Source organism: Anas acuta, chromosome Z (assembly GCF_963932015.1).
Source record: "Anas acuta chromosome Z, bAnaAcu1.1, whole genome shotgun sequence".
Classification (NCBI taxonomy): Eukaryota; Metazoa; Chordata; class Aves; order Anseriformes; family Anatidae; genus Anas; species Anas acuta.
The window spans coordinates 18,470,874-18,496,278 of record NC_089017.1 but is presented as its reverse complement, the minus strand read 5'-3'; the positions used below and the strand labels follow the sequence as shown (position 1 = coordinate 18,496,278).

At 39.0% G+C, this 25,405-nt stretch overlaps 1 protein-coding gene across 11 annotated transcripts in view; it reads right to left on the bottom strand.

The window, feature by feature from the left end:
- MAST4 (microtubule associated serine/threonine kinase family member 4) overlaps positions 1-25,405 on the bottom strand; it is a 293,772-nt gene that overhangs the window by 127,204 nt on the left and 141,163 nt on the right. Inside the window, exon 1 of one of the 11 annotated variants that reach the window (XM_068665977.1) lies at positions 1,964-2,288. The exons of 9 other annotated variants lie outside the window; for them this stretch is intronic. In XM_068665977.1, coding sequence (XP_068522078.1) covers positions 1,964-2,010 — 47 coding nt within the window. In that variant the 5' untranslated portion in view covers positions 2,011-2,288. Of the gene's footprint in view, positions 1-1,963; positions 2,289-25,405 lie in introns of those variants that run through there. One more of the 11 variants, XM_068665978.1, reaches the window with a different exon arrangement.

Below are 25,405 nucleotides of genomic sequence, written 5' to 3'. Positions count from 1 at the left end.
GGGCTTTGGGCAACCTGGGCTGGTGGGAGGTGTCCCTGCCCACAATGGAGATGGGGAGGGAGGAAGGGGAGCTGCATGATCTTTAAGGTCCCTCCAACCCATTCTATGAATCTATGTAAAAGCTGGATTTTTTATTTCCCCCTCACATATTTGCTTTTATAGATAGTTCACAATAAAAATTTAGGAGACAACTTACACCTGCATTGACTCAACTATGACAAATCAGCAAACCCAAACTGTGTTTTCTTTTCTCTAAAAGCAAATTAAGTTTAGAAAGTAGTTAAGTATGATGACAAATGAAAGTGTGATATAAAATTATGAAACAAATTAAATATACAAATGGTTTGTATTCTGAACAATGTTTTAGCAAAAACAATGAGCAGTGCTGAAATTCAGCTATAATTATTTTTAGCAGTACTTAAATATTGTCGAAATGCAATACAAAGCACATGTGATTTTGTCACGGTACCATGGAAAAGGAGGAAACAGTAAAAGAATACCTCATATTACAAAAACATACATGTATGTTGAAAGAACCAGTAACATGAATCATTTTTCATCCGTTGCAATTAGTGATGATATTCACATAGAATGATTATATAATTCAGTGAAGACTGATTCAAAAATATTTAAATTTCCACCTCAAAGGGAGTACAATAATCAATTATTCATGTAAATCATTTTAACGAGCTCCCCGATAACCCCCCCCCCTCCGCCCTCCAAAACTCCTAAGAAATTAGCAATTTTTTTTTTCTCCCAAAAGAATATATAGAGCTTATTCGGCTCACAGCTAACACACACTGCTGTAAGGAAAAGATGCCAAATTGAAATGCAGAATTTCTCTCTGACATTTCGCAAGCCTAATTCTGGGGAACCCTATGCAACACTCATACTTGTTCCTTGGAATAAAGTGCTCTGTCACCTTCATGTGATTATTGGAATACATTATTTGCTACACTGCACACTTACCTATAGCCCTCTCTTTAAAACATGGCAGATGTCAGAGATAATACCTTTCAGAGCTAAGTAACTTTACCGCAGGCATTTGCAGCATTCAGTTTCTGTGTTTTTTTTTTTTTTTTCCCCCACCAGCAAGGATGGGGAAGTCCCAGGGAACACTAAAGGATCTGACGTAACCATATCTATTTACTTAGATAAAATTAGCAAGTTCTCGAGGTGTCCACAACATGCATACATACATGCTTGATGTGTCAATGTAGAATGTAGGTATGCATGTACAGAAATAAGTATTTGGCTTTTACTAACAAATCTTGGGTAAATATATGCTGGCATTTATGAATAAAAGACTATAGCTACTATCAGCATACATAAAAATTACATATTTTCATGTAGCTACTCTCAAAATAGCTGAAAGCACACAAATGAGTTAATCAGTTTTAAGCAAATATCAAGTAAACATACTGCTAAATTAGGTAAACATACTTACTGCAGAGACTATCAGGAATCCTCCAGTATGTAAATGCTGTTCGTTAATATAGTTGTGTATGTAAAATACAGGCTGTTCCTGATGGATTTTCAGAAATGGCATTTTTATAATGCTTTAATCTCTTGCTGTGCTCTCTATTATTCAGCAGAGATAGAGGCCTTTCTAAAAGGCAGCACCAGGATAAACAAACAGTAATACAGAGCTGGAGAGAAAGACAGACACCATGGCCTACTGAAAGATTCTCCCTCTAAAAGCTGACAGGATCAGGATGCTCCATGCACAGAGATAACTTTAAATATGCAGAAATGCTTTCTTTCCAAACATACTGCAATACCCCAGCTCCACGCTCGCACATTTGCTGAAACCAACTGCAGTGCGTTTAAAATGTGTTCCTTCAACCTAAAGCTGCAGTGCTCCAAGACTGTCGGCATAAACATATGTTAAACAGCTCCTGTTCGCACGAAAGCCAGTTATCATGCAGAAACCATTAATATATTAAAGACAGACAATACTTACTCCAAGGTCAGCCCTGGAATTTGTAGCCTCTCCCGCTGGGCTTTCATTGCTGTGGTATGTTACCAGACTCTATTGTAACCATGACATGCGTTCCCTGGCAGCATTCTGGCGATGACAGAGAGCCAAAACGAACCACTATAAAGGAATGGACTAACGATCTCTTGGGGGCGGGGGGAGCACCGCAACTTTGGGTCCTTCCACCTCGAGCTGTCACGACGTGCTGTCAGCTGCCTCTTTCAGGTTAACGGCAGCACACGCTGCACTGGTTTTGTCAAGCGAAGGGAGCCGTCAGTTCTGCACGTCAAGCAATTCATTCCCGATTTCTGCAAAGGCAGCTGCCTCGCCGGCACAGGCTTTGCACCTCAGAGGAAGGAAAAGTCCCCCTCGTTGCACCAACCGACAGTGTGAAAAAGCCCTGCATGCTTAAGACAGTTTCTCTCTGCAAATCTGCAAATGTCAAACATTCACCACCCCCTCTGATCCTATCGAATAGGATTTAGCCATCTTGTTTAAGTCACATTATCCCTTTCCTCAGTAAACAGACAGGCAGTTTCTGCAGTAATAGAACAGCAAATTGCTGAATGAAAAATATGCCCTTCCACTTTAACATGGGGAATTATTACTAAGCGATTTGAGGAACAAACAAATTATTGTCATGCTGAGACTAAGACAAAAGGAAAAGTTCAAATTCTGTTCTGTCATGATTGTACTGGGATTCTAAAGGGAAATTACCTAAGATTGTTGGTAAGGGTGAGAGCCAGACCTAGAAATTGCAGAAAAGTATATCGATTTTAGGTCTTTTTTTTTTTAAAAAAAGAAATCCTATTTATAAGAAAAGAAATACGTATGGTTATATATATATATATATATATATACATATATATATATATATATATATATATACATAAGCTCTACAAGAAAAGCAAAGGCACTGTGCAAGTACTTATTTTTAGTAATCTAAGAGCCAGTAGATTTTACCTCACCTGCATAGCTTTCCTGTGCGGCTCTGATTTGTACCTCTTGCACATCACAATAGCAGTAATCATACGATTTGCTTTCTTCCACCCTTTGAGAGCTCTGGCCCTGCTCTGGGCACAGATGTACTCTGCAGACTACGCAAAATGCAGAACCAAGTAAAACTGCTGCTTTTTGGGTCCCTGAGTCTTTTTTGGAAGAAATTAGCAAGTTCACAAGAACAGAACCATGGTTTTCAGAAACTGAGGGAAATCGCCTACCTATGAAAACTCTTTCAAGACCAGAAGAGACCACTAAACACTTTTTCTTTTTATTTCCTCTTCATATTTCCATCAGAAAGTACTTTAAGTAATATATTACCCTGAGTCTTCATTTACAGGATATTGAAAAAATACAGAATTACGCATTTGAGTTTCTAAAACATCTGGATTCTGTTATGCCAAATGCAGGCCTTAGCAAACATCCTACAAATAATTCCAGAAGATCAAAAAAAAAAAAAAAAAAGACTAGATTTAAGGGGTTATTTCAAGACCAAAGATTGCAATGATTAAATTCACAGATTTTCAAGGGCATTTAGATCTGTTAGGCATCTACTTCCATTTGGGACTTTCAAAACATGATCTTTAAACTCTACTTAGAACACAGTTTCCATTTTTAAATCACATTATCAAACTTGATGCAGTACTCTGGTGGATTACTAAACAAGAATAGAAAATTTGGACTGGTAAATTGTGACTGTGCACACACACAAATTTATATAAGCCTTATATAACATTCAGAGTGCTTGACTTTGTGTACACTGCCCTTTCGGCAACTTAAGCCCACATCTGTGTATGTATATATACATAACCTGTAATGTGAAAGCACCTCATTTTTCTTGTATAAAACTTATTCTTCACTGAAAACAGAGCAGGAGACATCTTAAAACCCCTGGTAGGAGAGCCAGCTCCACTGAATCAGGACAGTATCACAATTATTTCCATATAGAAAACAGCAAAAGGAACACTGAGGAGGTACAGCTTCCTTCAAAAGCAAAGTACAAATTTTAGAAGTTACTCCCATAAGGCCGACTTTAACACTGGGGTGAACTGAAGAGGTAAGTTCAGTTTTTCAGGGAAAACAAGCAAAGGAATATTGGTCATAAAACACTGCTTTAGTGTGAAAAATTACCATTAGGCAATAGATACATTTTACTTGCATGAGGACAACACTGCCAACAAACCAAATGACAGGAGAATGAGTTGGACCAGTAACTGAACACAGCAGCTTAAACAAAAGCAACTGCATGTAAGGGCTATTTTGAGATCACAATAAATCAAACCCGTTGCTGAGCTAATTCATGCATGCACTTCATCACATTAATGGTAAATTATTCCAACATGAGACTGAGCTATAGCTTGACTTTGAAAACTCTTCCATGCATTTTGCCTTACTCAGACAGAAGTTTGGATAATCATAATTTACTGAAAAACAAAGCAATGAATACTTAAGAGATCAAACTCTGCCCACAGTTACATTCTTCCAGCTTTTGCAAGAGTAAGTGGGCACCACTTCACGTATCTGTGGCAAAAAATAGCAATTTAATTAGATGGTGCCTAGCCAGTGAAAGCTGACTTCAGTTTAATCAAAACAATTGTTCGCTCTTAATTTCAGACTCTTTAGATATAAGTCATTCTGACCAATACATAGTTGAGAAAGCAAGTAAAAGTTAAAAAGGAGTACCACAAAAGATAATCTCATTCATTTATTTAAAGTAATGTAGTTTATTCCTAGGGTAATAATATTCATTATATTTGCAAAGGCTAGAGTAAAGTCAGTCTCAAAAATAGCGATATAAGCTTTTTTTTCATCTTTGGTGTCATCCCTGAAATAGGTGTCACAATTATTATTTTACCAGTAAAACCAATTCATTTGGTTTAACACAACATTACTTACTGTGAAGACTAAATTACCTTAAATAATGCAGTACCTGTGGTAATTAAAAATAAATGGTTTAATTTCTCATTTATGAGATTTCAAGTTGAAATCTGCAGCACCCACAAGCCAAAATGCTTGGATGTTCTCTTTAGGGTTCTGTTGTGCTATAGCTACTGAAAAGAAATTCCACTTTTTCCTGGTCAAAAGTATCTTTGTTTCACCACAAGGACAGATTTACTAACAACACAATGAAGATCAGAAACATTTACTCTGGATACCAGATACAACAGAAGGTTTTGGTACATAAGGGCAAAAACAAAAAACTCAGCAGCTATTTCAGGTTTGTACATCACATTCTTCTAGCACAATCAGGTAGCAAGGTATCACACATAGAAAGAATAAGTAATACTTCATGCAGCAGAAAATGGTGGCAAAATCAGGAAAATGAAAGAGGAAAACTAGTTATATCAAGCAGGACCTTAATTTCCTGAAGAACTCTCTTAAAAAGAAATTGATCACATTGATGTTACCAAGCATTCTCTGTTTGGCTCACATTCTTTTTAACACACGCCCCTGCAATTAAAGCTGTTCTTTTTATCCAGGTTAACTTGAAAACACTGACAATTTTTACTTATATCAACACAACTTTCATAGATAAAATTTCTCATCTGGAAAGGCTAATCTAACACATTAAGGTCGAGAACTGAAGGAGTTTAAGCATTCCTTTGCAAATGTAAACCCCAGTGTCCTTTTGGATTATTCTATAGATGAAAGCCAACTTTAGAAAGTGAAATATAAAAATACATGGCAAAAGTTAGTTTGCTGAACCAGCAAGATCTGAGGAAGGGCTTAGATGATTATCTCTGATATCTGGTTAAAAAACAAACAGAAATAGAAAACCTCTAAGTCTTTTCTTCCATGTCACAGTTTGCAGTTCAATATTCTACACTTTCAAGGCCTCCTTTGTCTTCAGCTATTAGCTGTGCTTGCTTTTTCCCTCAAATGAAGGTAACACAATAATACCACTAAGAGTACAGATGCCTCTGTTTTTTTTATTAGTTTTTAACATTTAATGGCAATTACACTGAAATAACAAGCAAGTCAGTGTTTCCTGTGATTCTGCATGCACACTTTGCTAGTACTTTCCAAAAGTGCTCAGGAGTTAGTAATCAGCTCTCAAAGACCAACAACAATGGATAACATCCTTCCACGACAGTTTTTAAATCAATCTGAATTTCTATCATCTAATAATCTACTTAGCATGCCAAGTTCTGACATTTGTGCATTTCCAGCAAATGGTCTTAGTAACATTCAAGTAGATGTATAGCTTCCATTTTTTCCCCTTTAAATTGGAATTCTATTCCAAAATTATGACAAGAACATGTGACTTGCTTTAAAAATACTCATCAAAATCCAGTGAATCAAGGAGTAAAGAATACCAAAACTATAAAACTGGCATAAAGTGACTTGCAATTTATCCCCATTTTTCTGTTATTCAGGTTTCTCAAACTGCAAATTTTAGATAACGCCTACCTCTCTTATTGGGATAATATGAGATTTAGCTACAAGCCATGGTTTAGAGATATAAAACAATGAAAATGCCTGAGTTTACTAATACTTTTTAACAGATTTCAAACTTTAACATGTGATAAACCACCTCAGAATTTCTGTATTTTTATCTTGACTCCTTTTCTAATGGTTAGATTAGAAAACTCTTAAAACATGTTTTTGAAAACAAAAATCACAGTGCTCTCATTCTGGCAATCATAGTTAATGGTCTCTAGTCCTTTCTTCCTCATCACGAGTAAAATGGGTACACCTTAGACAGAGATGGAATCAGTTCTTCATTGCTGCAGCCTTCATACTGTACAGGCTCTAATATCCACCAGTGTTTGAGACAGGCAAACATACAACTGGTCTGACAACTGCCTCAAAAAGTCAAATTAAGTGACAAACAAATGCTTTTGACAACATATTCTAAATCAAGTTGCTGCTTTCTTATGTTTAAAAAGAAAAGCCAAAACACATTTGCTAGTTTTTCAAGAGATTTTCATCCGCTTGATGACCACGAGGCCCCAAACAATGTCACTGTGAATCCTCCCAGAGGTCCTGTCAGACTAATCACTTGTGATTAATAATTCTGAACTGCAATCACTGTTCCAATAAAGTGGTCTTTAAGTGAAACACACCTGTTTCAAGTTGCAATTACTAGCCAGTACTGATCTATGAAAATCAGCTGCATACATGCAGTGACTGCATGACAGTTACAGATTTCTAATGGAGAGCTGTTGCTCTGGAACAATTTTCCCCGAGTTTAGTTTTGTACTATACAACTTGTAAGGATGAGAAAACAACCAAGCATTGGCAATGTATGTGTATAGATATATAAGTATATACAGATACATGTAGTGTGCCCATATATTGTATAGTTAGCAGCACTGTCTCCAGAATGTGACACTTTGCATCCTCTCACACTGATCAGAAAACCTAAGATCGTAGGGTCCACTGCTAATAAACTGCAGGAGTCCACCATCATGCCACAGCAACAGATTCTAGTACTTCCGCTTGTTTACATGCTTGTCTTCTTTCCCTGCTGTATTCAAAACTTAGGTTTGTGAAATTCTCTCAGTTGAGCAGATAAGAACAAGCAAATCTAACATCAGATTCAACATTCAAATCTGGGACACTGCAAATCTCTATACCAGGTGGAAAGTAAAACTGTAATTCAAGAGGCATTCAAGATTCTAACAGCTGTTCCCTTGGTAATATTGTGGTACTAAATAGGTTCTTCGAAGAACAACGCAGAACCACTCTAGTACAATCCTGTTTCTTGGCTTCAGTAAGAAGCAAAACAGCACTGAAGAAATTTTTTGCATTCTTTCCAACACAGTGTGTCTGGATGCTTTGTAAGGTAGTCACAGGACAACTCTGAAATATGAATCTACCTCTGTTACCTCTGTCTGAAGTCAACAGACTGATCAACACAATGCATACAAAATGAATCTCATGCTTCAGCTAGTTGCTGGAGAGGGTCAAGAAGTATTTTTCTTATCAATGTGTAATTGGTCAGTTATTCTGAGTTGTTGTATTTACCACCTACTTTATTCAGAAGTATTTGAGATGCGGCACAACTAAAGAAGTAATAACAGATGGCTTAAATCCTTTTTCTTAGATTCCTGTCTGGTACATCTTGCTCATATGCTCAGGCTCAAAATAATCACCCTATTTTCAATGTCAAGAAATATTTCGTCTTGGCCAGACTGTGTGAGGAAAAGGAAGGAGTTGTTTTGTGTTTCTTTCCCTGAGGAAGGGAGAAATAAGTGGGGATGATGGAAGATGCTCACCACTACCTGTACTCAGGGGCTCAGTTTGTACAGCAGGCTCAGCATGGCATGTCCAAACAAATTGCTTGTCACTGCAGGGTGGTGCTTAGACTCTGGTAGAACCTGGAAGTTCCTTGGTTGTCTGCATGCCATACAGAACACCTCATAGCACTTTTACATAATTTATCTCATGGGGTAGGGCGATGACTTTGGTAGCTCACCACAAAAAGAGACTAGGTAACCCCTTCCATCTCTAAGTTCTGTAATTCTCAAAATGATGGATATAACAACATTGACATTTACAGCCATGTCTATAAATCTGACAATGGTAAGCACTTTGCAGTAATACTGTTTATTCATGTGTCACTAAAGTACCAGAAGGTAAGAGTCCAGGTAGTCTTACAAAATATTCTGCCAGAGCCTACTTATAGTCTGTAACTATTACTATTCTGAAAGGATTTGTTTTTAAATTAAAGATTTAAAGAATCTGTATGTACAGCCAGGGTTGCCCCTTCCCAGGTGCAGAATCCAGTTCTTGGTCTTGTTAAACTTCATGAGGCTGAGGATTGTCAAACCCTCTAATCTGTCAAGATTTTTCTGCAAGGACTCTTGACTCGAGGGAGTCAACAGCTCCTCCTAATTCAGGATCATCTGCAAATTTACCAAATATGCATTCAAGTCATGCATCCAGGTCATTTACAAAAACACAGAAGAGAACTGTCCCTAAAATATAGCCCTGTGGAACCCCACTAGTGATGGGCTGCCAGCCTGAGATAATTTGTATTTCCTACAAACCCTTTGAGAGCTCAACATGTCAGCCAAATGTCAGCCAACTGTTCACCCATCATGCTATGAATTTGTCTAGCTTTATGCCAAACATTTTGTCCAGAAGGATACTGTAAGAGACAGTATCAAAAGCTTTTCTGAAATCCAAAAAGATTATATCAATTGGCTTCACTTCTTCAACTAGATGGGTAACCCTGTTATAAAAGGAAATTAGGTTAGTAAACAGGACTCTCCCCTCCTGAACACATGTTGACTATGACAAATATCGACCCTAAAACATTGCAGGGTGTAAACCAAGCAGACAAGAAGAATCAATAGTGCTTACCGGCCAAGGTCTGACAAATATCTCTGCAGCCTCACCCTCTTTCACTCCTCTAGCCTGAGTTTCAACAGTTAGTTCTGAAATTCTCCCTGCAGATGGAATAGCCTGCTCATACATAGGAGTAGACAATTACAAATTGAAGTGGGACTATTGATGGGTGGTCTTCCAATATAAAGAGCTCAGAAGACAGCTGAAGTACTGAAAGCATATGGCTGAAAAGTGAAAGCAGCTCTCTACTGTCTAAACATCGTTTGGATGGTTATTACAAATGACATAAAAAAACAGCATGATGTGTCATCTAATGTAATACATTTGTGGCCTTCCTCACATTCTATCAGTCTTCCCATCACCCTTTTCTAGATAGCATCATTTTGCATGGCTGTGAAGACTCTAAAATAATACTCCACATAATATCAAAAACCCAAACAATATAACAGCTCATCTTTTCCCATTTTTTTTTCTTCTGAAGAACTCCTAATGTATTTGAGATTTAGATGACCTCCTACCACATTTCACATGCTACAAAAATGAGAAATAAATAAGCTTAATTTAGAAAGCAATAAAAATAGCTCAACTAATAAAGACACTTTTCAACAGATATCAAGCTATTATCAAAACTGTAAAAAGCCTGAGAAATCAGACTTCAATTTTAATTATGGTCTCAAACTGCACTTTCAATATGAAAGAAATAATACTAAGAAAGACTAGAGGCAAAAATAGAACTACATATTGAAGAGTTCTGCATTACGCAGGGTTTAAGCACTTTATTATTTTATTACCACTATTATTATTCAAGAGCCTTGTTACCCAGTGATAAGCCAAATTCAAGCTCTTAATGGCCATTTGTTTATTTGGTCTGTATTTAAGCTATATTTCAGTACTAACTGATGCCACTTAACTTTTCTGTATTTACTCTTTCATCAACAGGAATACAATGAAAACAGAAAACATCTTTTACTGAATAGTTTTTATAAGATCATGATGTTATCTAAGTACCTTCTTAAAAAAGCTAAAGGATAAATAAGAAATTACAGAATTATAAAATTCATCCTTCTCCCAACATGCGACACTTATTTATCAGAAACTAAAACATACTTAGAATGTTACAAAACTGTTTTGGCTGATTGATTCCTTATTAAGGAATATACACACACACACAAATATATACGTGGCTGTGGATGCTTATCCCCAGCAGCTTTGTAAGGCTACCACATGTGTATGCCTGACAACTTTAGCAGATACATCACTTGCTTCTCTCTTGATAGTCACTAGACAAACAGGTGTGGGCAAGTGCTCTGACCAAGGGAAGCAGGAGAAATGGGAGCAGTTTTTCACATACAAAATAAAATGAAAATACAACCAAAAAGGCTGAAGTTCGTTGTCTTTTTTTCCCTTGACAATTACTCCCATGAAGGTAATGATACATAGTAAAGAGAGCTGGAAGTCAAGAGATCACCTTGTCCTTACCCCAGAAAGGTCCATTACACCTGTATTACCCATATCACTTCAGTGAACAGTTCACCTCACCTGTTCTTAAAAGCTGACAGCAATTTCACAACACTCCCAGTTACTCCACTCTTTTGCTTCACCATTCTGAGGGACAGAAAATGTTTCAATGGCAACTAAACTGGATCTCCTTTGTTCCAATTTAAGACCATTATGTCTTGTTTTACACTCTATTAACAAACAAAATACAATTTCCCACTCACAGCAAATGTTCCATATGCTTGAATTCTTCTTACCTCCCCTCAGCCTTCTCTTTTGCACAACTCTATTTTGGCAAATATTTTTTTCCATAGAGTATGTCAAGTTAACACGCAACACTCAAACCTACACATACTATTCAAGCATAAGGTCTTACAGGTTCTGTGTGGGGTAGAAAAACGCTGTGTGCCTTGCATCTCAAAACATCAGCTTTCTAGTATGATGTGTTACCACATGCCCTCTTCCCATGTTTCCACCCCTCCAACAGCAATGACACTTTGGAACCACTGTGCCTCTCCGACTCTCTCCTGGAAACTGACACACACCTATCTCACATCTAAAAAGCTCTTTATTAAAATAGAACAGGCTGGAGACTTCTTATTTCAGTGTATTTTCTCCAGGTTGTCAAAATGATTTTGAATTGCCGTACTGTTTTTGCATACCTGCTTTCTTCCCAGCTTGTCCACTGCAAACTTAATAAATACCCTCTACTCTTAATATCTACACCATTAATAAGAAATGACTAAAGCCAGTTATCCAGGTTTCCTACATCTGCAGACCACTGTAATTTTCCGCTTAGTTTTTTCTATTCTACATGTAATGTATCAAAAGGTTCTCAGAATTCACAATAAAAAAAAAAAAAACAACTGTTGGCTTGGCTATTGGTAAAACATGTCTTAAAAAGCCAAGTTCAGAGTTACAAAGCAGTAATTTAAAAGCTATCTGGACTGAAATACGTATGTTCTTTGTACTTCTGACAGACTCATTTCAACCAAGAAATCAGCAGCATTTTTAATTTAAGTGAAAATATTTATGGTGTCTCCTAGAATAGTCTAAAAGAGAAGTGAAGCATCCACAAAGTATGACAACAATCTATAAAAACTAATCTTCAGCAGAATCTCAATGGTATTACAGAGAGCCACAGAATTGTTCAGGAACCTCTGGAGACCATACAGCCCAATGCTCTGCTTCAGGGACAGTTGACTTGAGCAAGTTGCACAGGGCTGCAAGCTGTTTGGTTTCGGATATCTCTGATGACAAAGACACTACAACCTGTATCCAAGACCACACAGAATGTGTAACATAAAGCCAGCGTAAGTGAATCATCTGTTATAACTAAAAGGATGTTCATTTACTTACAGAAAAAATAATCAGTGATCTAGTGAACAAAATACTTATTTCAAAACCATCCTCATGTTTAGCACCTGTGATACCTACCACACTTAATCCGCACAAAAATACACTTTCAAATTAGATTTTGAAATACTTGCCTGATATTCAAGTATTCTCTATCTTGTAAAAATATTCACTAGAAGCAGATACAGGAAAAGGGTTGTTTTCAAGGGGTACTTTTGTACACACTTTTGTACAGCTACAAAATCCTCAGAACATTGTCGTAAGTCTTACAAAGACTTCTGCATTAATCAGTCATACATAATAAAAGAAGGAAAAGATTTTTGAAGTACATTTTTATGATCTCCTTTATTCACTCCAAATACACTTATAGATCTACGTTATTAAACAGATTTCAACAGCACTAACTTCTGAATAAAATGTATAATATTTCCTACTTTCATGTCCATCATTACAGAATTGGCTTTTTCTACATGCATTTTGTTAACCCAAGGGCTTACACATCCTGTACCGAAGGCAGAGTGCCAACTGCTATCTCTTTGAAAAGGTCAACATCCCATTGCACGTTTAAGCAGCACCAGCCCATATAGACAGATTCAAAGATTTCTTTGATGCTCTTACACACTGTTCAATAAATCTGACTGAAGGTACCACATTAAGCCAAGTAAGATTAACTCTCTGCAGTTCAGCTTCAATAAGGAAATCCTGTTCTCAAGGCTGGTATTTTCTTGTAGAAAGTACTTCTATCTAATAACAGTAAGCAAGTTTAGCAATAGTTAAAAGTTATTAAGGGAAGAAGCTCAGAGAAGATCAAAGATGAGTATCATTAGTGAATTTAGTTCATTCTAATTTAGGAAGGGATGTAATCAACAAAGGCAAAAAACAACAACAACAACAAAATGTAACTCAAAGCACAGTGCTTCCAGTTTATACTTTGGATACTTACCTGGATATTTACTAAAGCTACAAGAACAGTTTCATTGCTCCACAATTTTAAAGACTTTTGCCTTTATTACAGCAAGTCAATCATTACAGCTGCGCAGGAGCCAGAATGTTAGTTATTTCTGAGATGGATAAGCCCCAAAAGGCTCAGAATCTAAATCTGAAGATTTTGAGGCATGATAAATCAAGCACAAGAGCCTAGAAAAGATTCTCTCTCGTTTGTTTGTTAACTGTATCCATTGGTCTAATAGAAGACTCTACCTCACCTTACAAACTTACACCCCTAAGGAAAAATAGGGCAAACACTAGAAGTTGTCACGATTTCAACATGGAAACAACTAGAGGAGTCCCTCTGACAGAGCTGTGCAAGTACAGGTGAGCTAAGCTGCCACCTCTCTCTCTCTGGCAAAGAGATCGGTGGGCTTCACAGTGAAAAGGAACCATAAATTGTGCTCAGACGCGGAGAACATGACTTTGCCTGCCTGCCTCCAGTCATCATAAAGAAAGAGCTCAGACTGGAGAAATGCCCTGCTGGTCTAGAGGAGCATCAGTTCTCCAAGCACTACTGTGGAGGAAAGCTCATTACCCCGTCACGTAAAACTGATGCAAAGATGAGCCCCTCTGCTGCCGCTGCTTTATTGCACTACTACAGCCACATACATGTAAAGGGAGATGGCTCTGCAACAATTTCAGGTGGGAGGCAAGTACACAACAGTGCAGTAAGACTGACAGGAATGACCAAGAAAAGGTGTTGGGGCTTGTGACTATCCTCATTGCTTTGAACAGCTACCTTCTAGCAGAACATTTCCCCCCTTCTTTCTCACCTAGTCAGCAGCAAATGCTGGAACTGCTCTCCATTCTCATTTCCTCTTTATTCCTTACTAGCTGACCAGGCACCGTGTGGTGCTAACTTCCCACAGACTACTAATTTGTCCAAAACAGCTTTTAACTGAGGATGCAGCCTCTCTAGTACTAACACACTGGCTCCTTTGTTTTCTCCTTGCTGTCTAGATACTACACGCAAGGGCTTCATACAAAAATTAGGGAGTCACAACCAGAGAATTTACTAAAGCAAATACCAGTATGTCTGTTCCAGATTCTCTTAAGCACATGCCTCCTGGAATTTCTTTCTTCTCACCTCTGTTTTCCTTATAGCTTTTCCTCAGCCATTTTCTTTTTTATTTGTCTCTGTAGCAAATTATTTTCCCTTCTCTCATTCTTGCACAATTCCCTAACTTCACTAATATTACATTGCTTCAGTGTTACACCATCATGCATGAGTCAAACAATCCCTGAACATGATTCAAAACCAACAGCTGTGTAAAGATAGTGATTCAGTAGCTAGGCAATACTTTAGCTTAGGTTTCCCTCTTGCATCCCAGTTCTCTACTCAGACTCTCCATTTTGAGTTATTTTGTCAATCAAATCTAGATGGCAAACTCAGTTTTTGTCAGATGCAGATCTTTCTGATAGTTGCCTCTCTTACCAATGAACTTTAGGATCCCACTGATTGAATGAACTTCTATTATCTTTGGTTTCAGACTACTGCCAACTCCCTAAAATGACATCTTATCTATATAAAATCAATAATGCACTGGTTATGACTCTACTTTGGGCTCATTTGTGAAAGTACAAGCTGTAAGAGCCAGTTTGGAAAACAAACCATTTAAAGATTTTGTTCCTGTGTATTATTTTAGGAGGAAATTCTTCATTCAAAAGGTGGTGAGGCCCTGGCACAGGCTGCCCAGAGAAGCTGTGGATGCCCCATCCCTGGAGCTGCTCAAGGCCAAACTGGACAGGGCTTTGGGCAACCTGGTCTGGTGGGAGGTGTTCCTGCCCATGGCAGGGGAGTGGAATTAGATGGTCTTTAAAGTCCCTTCCAACACAAGTCATTCTATTCTTATATCACATTGTCATAATTTTGTAAGTAAATAAAATGCCTATTCCAACAAAGGACCCCCAACAAAAGTTGTAAGAAAAAAGTATTAAGATTGCATTCTCAAATTAAGCAGAAAACCAGGGAAAATCATATTCTCTCTAGATGATCTTTCACTGGTTAACCAAGCCTACTAAATTTTGCACTAGCTACATAGACACCTAAATGACAACTGCTACACTGAGAATTATTACAGAACTCTGGTAAACCATTTGGCATCCATTTTGCTTACATCATTTTCTGCGTAGGTTTTCAATACTCACCAGTTCCTGCAAAATTTCCATCACCAGCAAGCACAAGCATGTACTTTACTGCAGACTTTTATTGCTAGCATTTTTGGTGTTCTGTGCTTACAATTTCAAACATCATGGTGTAGTAGGAGAGAACAAGCAGATCAAAGCAGTTGGTGCTAAGAGCTCTGCATTTACACTGTATACATTTCAGAAATTTTACTTTAGACTAGAGCCATCACCCTGGAACAAAAGTCCCCACAATGCACACAGTTCAAAGCTGCCCTAAGTAGATGCTGTTTGACAACACTTTACTTTCTGGACTACAAGACTTGCAGCAGCTAAGACCTGTTGTATCAGGAAGCACTACACTCAGTCACTCAATGGCTGAGGTTAGAAGAGACCTCTTCATACTATCCAGTCCAAATCCTCAGCTCAAAGAAGGTTACAGGAGGTTGTCCAGGACCACATACAGTTCATTAGGTTTTGAGCATCTTCCTGGAGAATCCACAGCCTCTGTGTAAAACCTATTCCAGTGTTTCACACTACCTTCCCCAGGAAAAAAGTGTTTGCTTGTGCTCAGATGGAGTTTCCTATTTTTTAATTTGTGCCCACTGTCTCTTGCCCTGGCAACTGGCACCACTGAGAAGGGTTCAGCATCCTTGTCTTCACTGCCTCCCAACAGGCATTTATACACATTTTTAAGACCATCCCTCACCCCATAACCCCGAGCTTTCTCTTCTCTAGGCTTAACAGTACCAGATCGTAGTCTATCTAGTCCCTTAATCATCTTCCCGGTCCTTGGTGGGACTTAGCCCATTAAGTCAGTACCTTTCTCATACTAGGAAACACAGGACTGGACACAGGACTCCAGATGAGGCCTCATCAGTGATGACTAGCGGTGAAGGATCACCATCTTTGACCTGCTGGCAACACTTCTTCAAACACAGCTCAGAACGCTGCCTGTCCTCTTTGCTGTCTCATCCCTTGCTTGTTGCTCACCAACACCATAAGGTAACCATAATCCCATAACTCCTACCAGAGGCTGAACAGCATAGAACATGAGTGCCATAGCCAAAACATATGACTGAGGTGTCCAAGGCAATTATCCACACTCTTTACCACTGGAAAACTGTTGGAGACATCTACAATATGTCCCAGGCCTCAGTTTTCCGCAGGTTTGAGAACTGTGTGGCATCCACTGGTGGTATGCTGTATCCTAACGCACTGCCCATGCCCGGACAGCTTCAAAGCTGCACACTGCTCAGAACCAGCTGCCATCCAGATGACCTAAAGGTCCTGCCAGGCTGGCAGAGCAGATTCAAGAACTGCCTTGGCAGGGTTTACAAGTAATTAATTCTGACCTCAAAGGCATCACTGACACCTTTCTTCCTTCAGAAGCAGGATGATTTGCAGCATGTGCACTCCTCCCACCTCAGCCCCAAGGCCACACCCACACACAGATGTCAAATCTGTCTGGTTTAATCATGTTTTCATCACATGCTGTGAAGAACAATGTGTGTCTGGCTGCCTGACTGCAAAGCAGTACCACGTAACAAAGCAAAAAAAGCATTCCCAATGCCTGTGTACCCTACACAACCTTTACAAAGGTAGAGGTGAGTTTTTGCAGTCAGGCCAAAACAGCAAGAACTCGTTTCTTTGGCAGCTGCATGTTTAGTTCTACATTAGGGACACTTGGGATAGCATATTTCTCTCAACTGCTGCTTTTACCTTCACTGCCTAGGAGCATGACCACGCTAAACATTCATGAGTGAACCAACTGGGACATGAAGAAATGATTATAAGCAATTACACTGTCTTGTGCATTGTATTCGTTGTGTGTTGTTTGCCACAAAGTACAAGGCTCCCAAAATTGGTGCCAGTCATTTAGACCTCCAGTTGCTTCCCCCATGACACTTGATCTGCTATTCCTTTCAGGCAAGCGCTGCAATGTTATGGATCTACTGTTCCCCAGTACTCTTTCTGACCTTTTCACAGGCGCTGTCACAACATAACTCAGTAAAAACCTTACAGGTCTAAGCTGGGCTGGCTTGATAAGAAAAAAAAAGTAAAGAAAAAAAAAAAAACAAAACACATAATGGAAAAGAAAAAGCTCTACGTTTGGGAGAAAGGACAGGGATGATATGTTTGCTTCCTGCTTTGTTAAAGAGATGGCAGAGTAGAAAACTGCATGATGGCAGAAAAGTATGTTAATGCCAGGATAACTGCTGCCATAACACAGGGTGCAAAGGCTTGTTAAAGACTAAAGAGGCAGAGGTAGATGATCAGAGCTTGCAGAACAGAAAGGTACCCTGCCAAAGAAACATTTTCCTTCTCCAAACTTGCATGAGATGAGCTCCACCCTGCTCCTGTCCACAGAAGTCACCCACCTGCCCACTGCCCAGGCGCACCCTATTCAGTTTGTGTAACCTCAAGACTCATAATGAGCCATTGACCCCTCCCGAAATACTCATGTTCCCTGCCCCTCTTCTTAGCCCCAGCAGTTACTATTCATTCTCCCATACACAAAGTGCTCTGTAATCATGTGAAAACTACAATCACAGAGCAAGTTCTGCAAGCCTAAGCCTGGCTTGGTATCCCTGCCCCAGATCTCCATTGCCCTATCCTAGCAATGCACCTGCAATGCAGCACTCAGATTTAGGCAAAGTTTGAAAACACAAATGGAAGGAATACCTCCAGAAAAACAGAACTACATTCAGCCAAGAAAATTTTAGTTCCCAAGAGAGTAAACATGACCTATAACCCCAATAGGGAGAGGGAGGCAAATGTTAGGATGGAGAAAAATCAGCAGGATCCAGACATTTTAGGCAGAAATGGAGGTAGTGGTAAAAGCCAAAATGGCTATGGCCACAAACGTTATGTAGTATTCCCCCAAACAAGAAGAAACAGCCAATGTGATCTAACTACAGGGTGGGCACCACATCCAGCCATGGACAATAGAGGCCCTGACAGTCATCACCGTATGCCCCCTCTCCTGCTGTCAAACTGTACACCAGCTGCTTTAAATCCTGAAAGTCTGTCTGTGGACCACTGGCACACATCCCTCCCCAAGACCAAATCAACCTTCCACCTCCTACAACTCCTCCTGCAGCTGGCTCACCTGATCCTGCCCAGGCCTATACCATGCAGCCTTCAGAGGAAGATGCATTGAATTGTTAGCATCTCATGCTCTGCTCAAGATCCCTGCCAATAAGGACATGCCTGCTTTGTTGCTCACTCCTCTGAGATCCAATTGTTGTCCCTCATCTGCTATAAGGAAGCATTCATCTGGAATTCTGAGTGCCAGTCCTTCTCACTCCTGGCAGCAGCCTCTTGATCCTGACACTGATACAGCTTTTACTCTTCTCATAGAACAGGTCAGTGAGCAGAACCCAGTCATCATGGCCCTGCACTGGTATTTTAGGAGAGTAAAGAATTGCTGGAAGCATAGCTTTAAAAAGAAAGTGAGGAAGGGAAACAATCATGGAGAGCCAAAAGGTTCAGCAAGGGGCTCATCATGGGGAGACTGGTATAAAAGGTAGGGCAGGTATCAATAAAATGAGGTTATAGAAGTTTACTGAAAGAGGAAGGTGAGAGAAAAGAAGGATTGTGGGCTTATAGACAACAGACATGAAGGCACAGATGACATCCAGCTCTTTACACACCAAAGGAAGCATCCAAGGACATCACAAACTCAGTGGTCCAAGAGCATTTGTGGAGTACATGAGCTCTGTACACACATTATCTGGTCTCTCACTCCTCCATTAGTGGTAGAAGTACATCAGATTAATTCCTTGCAGAGAAGAGAACCTTCCCATTCAGCTCCACCCAAAAGAAATCTTGTGTTAACAGAACTGAACAGTATGAAAAAAATCATCAGGCTTTTGCATCAATACACTACACCGAACTAAGAGGTTAATACCCAAAAGTATCTACACAACTACTTTTTCAGGTGATCTTTCCAATATTTGATCCCAAGCTATACAGCAAGTACGATGAAGTCTAGGGGAATCCAAAAAAATGCCAAGTTCCACCTGTTCCTCAGAAAATACTGAAGCATTCTGCATAAACAGGAGTTCCCCAAATGTTTTATAACAAGGTACATAGCATTGTGATAGTACAACAGAATGACAAAGAACTGGCAGATAATGGATATGAACACACAAATATCCTTTGTGATAAACAACAGTACTGGCTGAGAATGCTAGCAGTATTAAAAATGTTTGAATTCACATTTGACAGGAACAAGGAGGGGAAAAAAAGACTTCACTCCTCTACAACACAATAGAGGTCAGGATCATGAAATCCAAGTAATCCACATCTCTAGGAGGTCACCCTACACTTTACATAATGGAAGTACAATAATACTGACAATTTCAAGGGGAAAATCTATACTGCCAGAATGTCTACCAGAAGATGCTGATCCTGCTGTTCAGTAACTGCCTCTTTTACCTGAGAATGGTTATTTAGAATAAGGCGATTTTATTGCTACCGGAAGAACAATATTGTGCAGAAAGCTGAATGCTTCTTTCCTAAAAATAAAACCAATCATCTATTTGTAGGTTACACCTCTCTTTCAATTTCCACACACAGACAACAAACAATTTATATATATATATTTATATATATATATACACACACATATATATACACAAAATTAGAATTCTTTAAGCAGAGCACAGGTTCATCAAACAATCATGTAATCTTTCCAGAGCCCTACCATGACCCCAATCCTACAGAGGCTAAATGTGTGCAAGCTAGAAATTGCATTGCCTCAGAAAGCTTTTTTCTGCAGATTAAGAGATTATTCAAATGTTTCTAGCATCAGTGCCAGAAAAATCAATTCATCAATACAGCACAAAGTAGACAGGATCACGCAATTCGTAAGGACATTACAAGTCTTTCATAACCAATAATTCTTTTGACAAACTTTGAATTTTCCTTAACTACCAAAATAATGCCACTGGGAAAAAACAAATGGTGAACAAGATGCTTTTTCAGTATGTCTGATATTCCTGAGATTTGCCATTTGAAATTCAAGCTGCACTGACTAGCAGTGATTACTCACATGATGTTCTTCTGACAGTTCTCACTGGGTAAATACTCTCTCAGATCATCAGAAAAAAACAGGTGGTTACATGGGCATTTGTTCTTTCTGTGTATGCCATACAATTTTAAAGTTTTACTAGAAAAAATACTGACGAGAAAAAATTTTACTTATGATGCAACTTTTTTTTTTTTTGCTCAAAGACCAAATGGGAGGACCCAATGCTAATTTAAAAATACTTGAAACAATTATTAGTCTGAAATAGTTATTCATGTGCCTACCCCATTTGCTACTGAAGTCAGAATACAGTCATGTAACTATTGTGTTCACAAACTAAGCCACCCCTGAGACCCAACCTGCTCTCAGAGGTTATTACTTCCTTGCCTCAGCAGCTCATATTTCTACTATGAGATTTCCAACTTCCCTAGCATTTTCTTTCTGCACTTGCTACATGCCTTGCTGCTTCTTTGTACACAGAAACACTGTGAGCGTCACAAACTGCTGGTTCAACAGATAATGCAGGGTACAAGAGCAGAACCAGCAGAAGCAGAGCAGTTCAGCGAACAATAAACTGGAAAAGCTGCTCAGAGAAGAATATTGTCATGTGGGAAGAAAAACAACAATAGGTTAGATAGTCTGTTCTGTCAGACCTCCATCCCATTGCTCTTTTTTGCCTCATTTTGTCAGATTCAGTATTCACGTTTCAGTAATGAACTAAGTGTGCACTTGCAGCCCAGAAAGCCAACCATATCCCGGGCTGCACCAAAAGCAGCATGACCAGCAGGGCAAGGGAGGTGATTCTCCCCCTCTGCTCTGCTTTTGTGAGACCCCACCTGGAGCCCTGCATTCAGCTCTGGAGTCTCCAGCACAAGGATATGGAGCTGTTGGAGCAAGCCCAGAAAGAGGGCCACAAAGATGAGCAGAGTGGTGGAAAGCTCTACTGTGAGGACAGGCTGAGAGAGCTGGGGTTGTTCAGCCTGGAGAAGAGGAGGCTCCGGGGAGACCTTACAGCTGCCTGCCAGTGCCTAAAGGGGATCAGAAGAAAAGCTGGGGAGGGACCCTTGGTCAGGGAGTAGAGCGGGACAAGGAGTAATGCCTTTAAACTAAAAGAGGGCATATTTAGTTACAAGGAAGAAATTCTTCACTCTGAGGGTGGTGAGGCCCTGGCACAGGCTGCCAAGAGAAGCTGTGGATGCCCCATCCCTGGAGGTGTTCAAGGCCAGGCTGGATGGGACTTTGGGCAACCAGGCCTGGTAGGAGGTGTCCCTGCCCAGGGGTTGGAAGTGAGTGGCCTTTAAGGCCCTTTCAACCCAAACTATTCCATGGTTCTGTGAGATCTTTCCTACTGCTATTTCTTTGTAGACATTCACTTGTTTTAGAACCTCAGTACCTATCATCACCAGCAATCCACTAGCCATGAGATCTGTCCCCCAAACACCCAGGTTGCACATCATCCACTATACCTATTTATGTGCATAGCTTTTTTTTTTTTAATTTCAAATAAACTATCCTATTGCAAAAGCATTCTTGGAATTAGATAAAGCACCGATGCAACCAGGTATTTGACCTTTGCTCCCTCCAAGATTCCATGCAATTTTCCCATCCTGAAATTCTGTAACATCTTTTTTTGTTTGTTTGTTTGTTTTTACCCTGGAGGCTTATCTCCCCTTCCCCAACCCTCTTTTTCACTGTGGCTTAACCAATCACAAATTTGATGAAGAAATACTTAAGCTATTTTTTCATTCTTGACACTGTCCTGTCCTTGCCTAAGTGTCTGAAACAACTCCAACAAGGCATAGCGTATGCAGAGCTCTGTGAAGAATTGTGGTAAATGGTGAAGAATGGGTCAGGGGATCATTTACATGATTCAAACACAACACTTACAGAATGGTGGATAAATATTATGTTAAACAATTAAGGTTTAAAATTTGAACGCCTCCTTTTCTAGACATCAGTCCCTCAGGTAACTACAATTTCAACACATTTTTATCAAGTTCCAAACCTTGCAAACATTATCTATGTGGTTAAAAAATATAGTGGACAATGATGGATGAACATATGGCCTACTAATGCAACAAAGAATAACTTAAAAATACCATTAAACATACTTGAAATGTGTCATCACTTTTTTTAATCTATTCACAAAGGTTGTGTGCATGCACACAGACACGAGTATGTGTTTACCAGTAAAAAGGTTTCACAAAACTTCAGAATGTTCTCGAACAGCATACAGACCTTGCATTGGAAAGAGACACAATCCCACACATCATAAAATATGAGTCAAAAGACAACATGCAAAGATTCATAGCAATATTGCTATGAATGAACTAGGGATGCAAATGTGTGCATGAAAAAGCCAAAAGAAATAGTTGAACAAGATCAAACAAGAATGGTGTCTGCTGATAACCAAGGACAAAACTAATAACAATAAAATGCCAAGGGCTGTTTTGTTTACATAAAAACCATGCCTGTGCTTTCCACAGCACAAAGGACTTGTCTGCAGAAGACCCTGCACTGACAACAGGAAAATGGCAACAAGGCTCCAGCACGTTGCACATGCCATTACTCTTCCTGTTAGCCCAACACAATTATAAAATGAGGAAATGCAAACAATGGGCAGCAGAGTTGCGTAAAATTTATGGGGGATGAAGCAAGCAAGACCATGAGGGAAAAGAATCATACTACAGTAACTGTTGGCTCAAAGCACACAAAAAACATATCTAAAAACCAGGTTTTCATCCTCAGTCACAAGAAACTGAAGACATGCGGTGAAGGACTTATCTGGTGATCCTTGTTCTCCATTTCATACCCAAGAGATCCTGGCCTGATGCAAGATTTTGTTAAGTCTGTGAATTCGTTGTTCAAAATTTTCATTGAAAACTCAGCATGGTAGCAATAAGTGGACAATTATCAATACATTATTAATGCATTAAGTGGATTTAGAGTTCATTAACAGACTCCCCCGAAAAAAGTGCAAGTGGGGGAATTTCCTTTGTACCAATGAGATTCTTTTGTGAGTTTACAGAAATTTTGTTTGCTTGATACTATTCGACGTTTTCATCAGTGACTTGGAAATGACATTTAAAAAGCCACTGCTAAAAGTTTCAAAGGTCAAACACTGAAGAAATGGTAAATACTGAGGATGAAAACATCACATAAAGCAATCTGGATCTCTTGGTAATCTGTTCTCTTTTAAACAAAAATGCATTTTAATTGGTAAATGAATATGAAGATCTATGAAATATGAAGAATCTAGAAAGTTAAGTGTACACAGCACTTAGGAAGCCACCACCATGAAAAGCAACTTAGAGGCATTCAGAATACGATATTTTCCCAGCATGTTACCGTGACAAAAGGTGCTAATAGAAACAGCAACAGATCTATGAGAGGGGAATAAAATTCTTTACTTTTGCTCACATGTGACCAAAACAAGTTAGGCTTGCTGGAAAAAGATCACTTGAATGACTACTGAGTTTATCATAAAGATTAAAGTGTCGTTACTGAGCACCACCCAGTATACTGAGTATAATTTTCTACCTGGTGGCAGTATACAAGTTAACTGAGCACAAACATATAGAAAGAGTACTAGCAGCAGTTAACACTACCACATTATCTTTAAGAAACTAACGTGGGATACTGAGAGTATTGACTTCTGCAGAAGATATACATATTAGAATTGAGAATTGCCCATTACCTGGCAACAATAAGTAACATGCTCTAATTTCCAAATTTAAGGTAATAGTAACCACCGAACTACTTTAAGAGGAAAAGTAACAAGTTCTCTTTTTATGATTAACACTGATGTTTATTACAAAGGTACGAGATGAGTAACAGCAACGTAATCATTTTAAAGTCCAAAGCAGCATTTCAGCTCCCTTTAAATGCAGATGATGCTAAAGAAAATGAGTAGATGAAATGGAAGTGAAGATGAAATGGGTGGGAAGGTTCTAATTTCAGGGCTTCCAAAGCATAAGAACATCTTCTCAAGTCTACTCCACAGCTTCCAATCCCTCCAAAAGAAAGCCCTCTGCTTTTGACATTTGGCTTAATATCATGTTATTTGCTGATATTAAAGTTATTGACTGTGATATCAAAAAAAAATAATCAATTTTCTTTGCTACTATGCTTGCAAAAGTCTGAACATGGATGTAACTAAACGAATGCCAGAAAACGACATTTTGGATATAATTTAGATCAATAGATCTAAACTCTATAACTAACGCAGAGTCAAAGCATGATACAACCATTGGATACATTGGAGTAGGACTCTATGAATACATGGACTCATAACTAAGCATAAGCTGAAGCACTTGTATAAACAGTGCCATTGAAGCTATCCAGAGACAAAAAGGGCTAGCTCACAAGCCCTCTTGCTTACTCTACTGGTCCCTTCTACTTCCTGCCAAAGGTCAATATACCACTGAGAGAAGCAGCTAGAACTTCCCTGGGGGCAACACACTGCGTTGTTCAGACACGTTTCCTCAAGTGGCCATCAGATGGAGTCTTCTATCAGCATACAGTACTTTGCAGTAGAAACTCCTGCTTACAGAAGATACGGAAGTCACAGCTACAGGGGCAGACGCTCTAGAGAACAAATGGACCTAAATCTCTGTACCTTCAGCGTAACAACGCTGCTTATCAAAGCACTCACCTCTGGCCAACTTGTTTATTTCATCTCAATATATAAATATGAACAGCACCAGCAAACTATCTACAGGAGAGAGCTGCAATGCAGATTTCTGGTACTGCACCGTCCTGCAGCACAAGGAACTCATTACTCAGATTTAGGCACAACTGTGGTTTTCTCCTGTAATAATATTCATGGGATATTGCAAATTGTTTTAATTTAAGACACTCAGTATCTCCCAATGAGCACCAGATTGCAGAGGCTACATACTTTCAGAGAAAACAAACAAACATGAAACAAGTCCCAAAACATTCATAAACAGAGAAACAGTTTTTATTTTAATTAAAATACGAAATGTTACTATCTTTTACATCTCAGGACCACATTTGGACTAGTTTTTATAATTAACATGGAAAATATTTCATTTCTTCAAAATTTATTACTATTCTTTAATGATCTGCCTAAAATTGTCTAGATAACAATATCCAAGACTAATCAC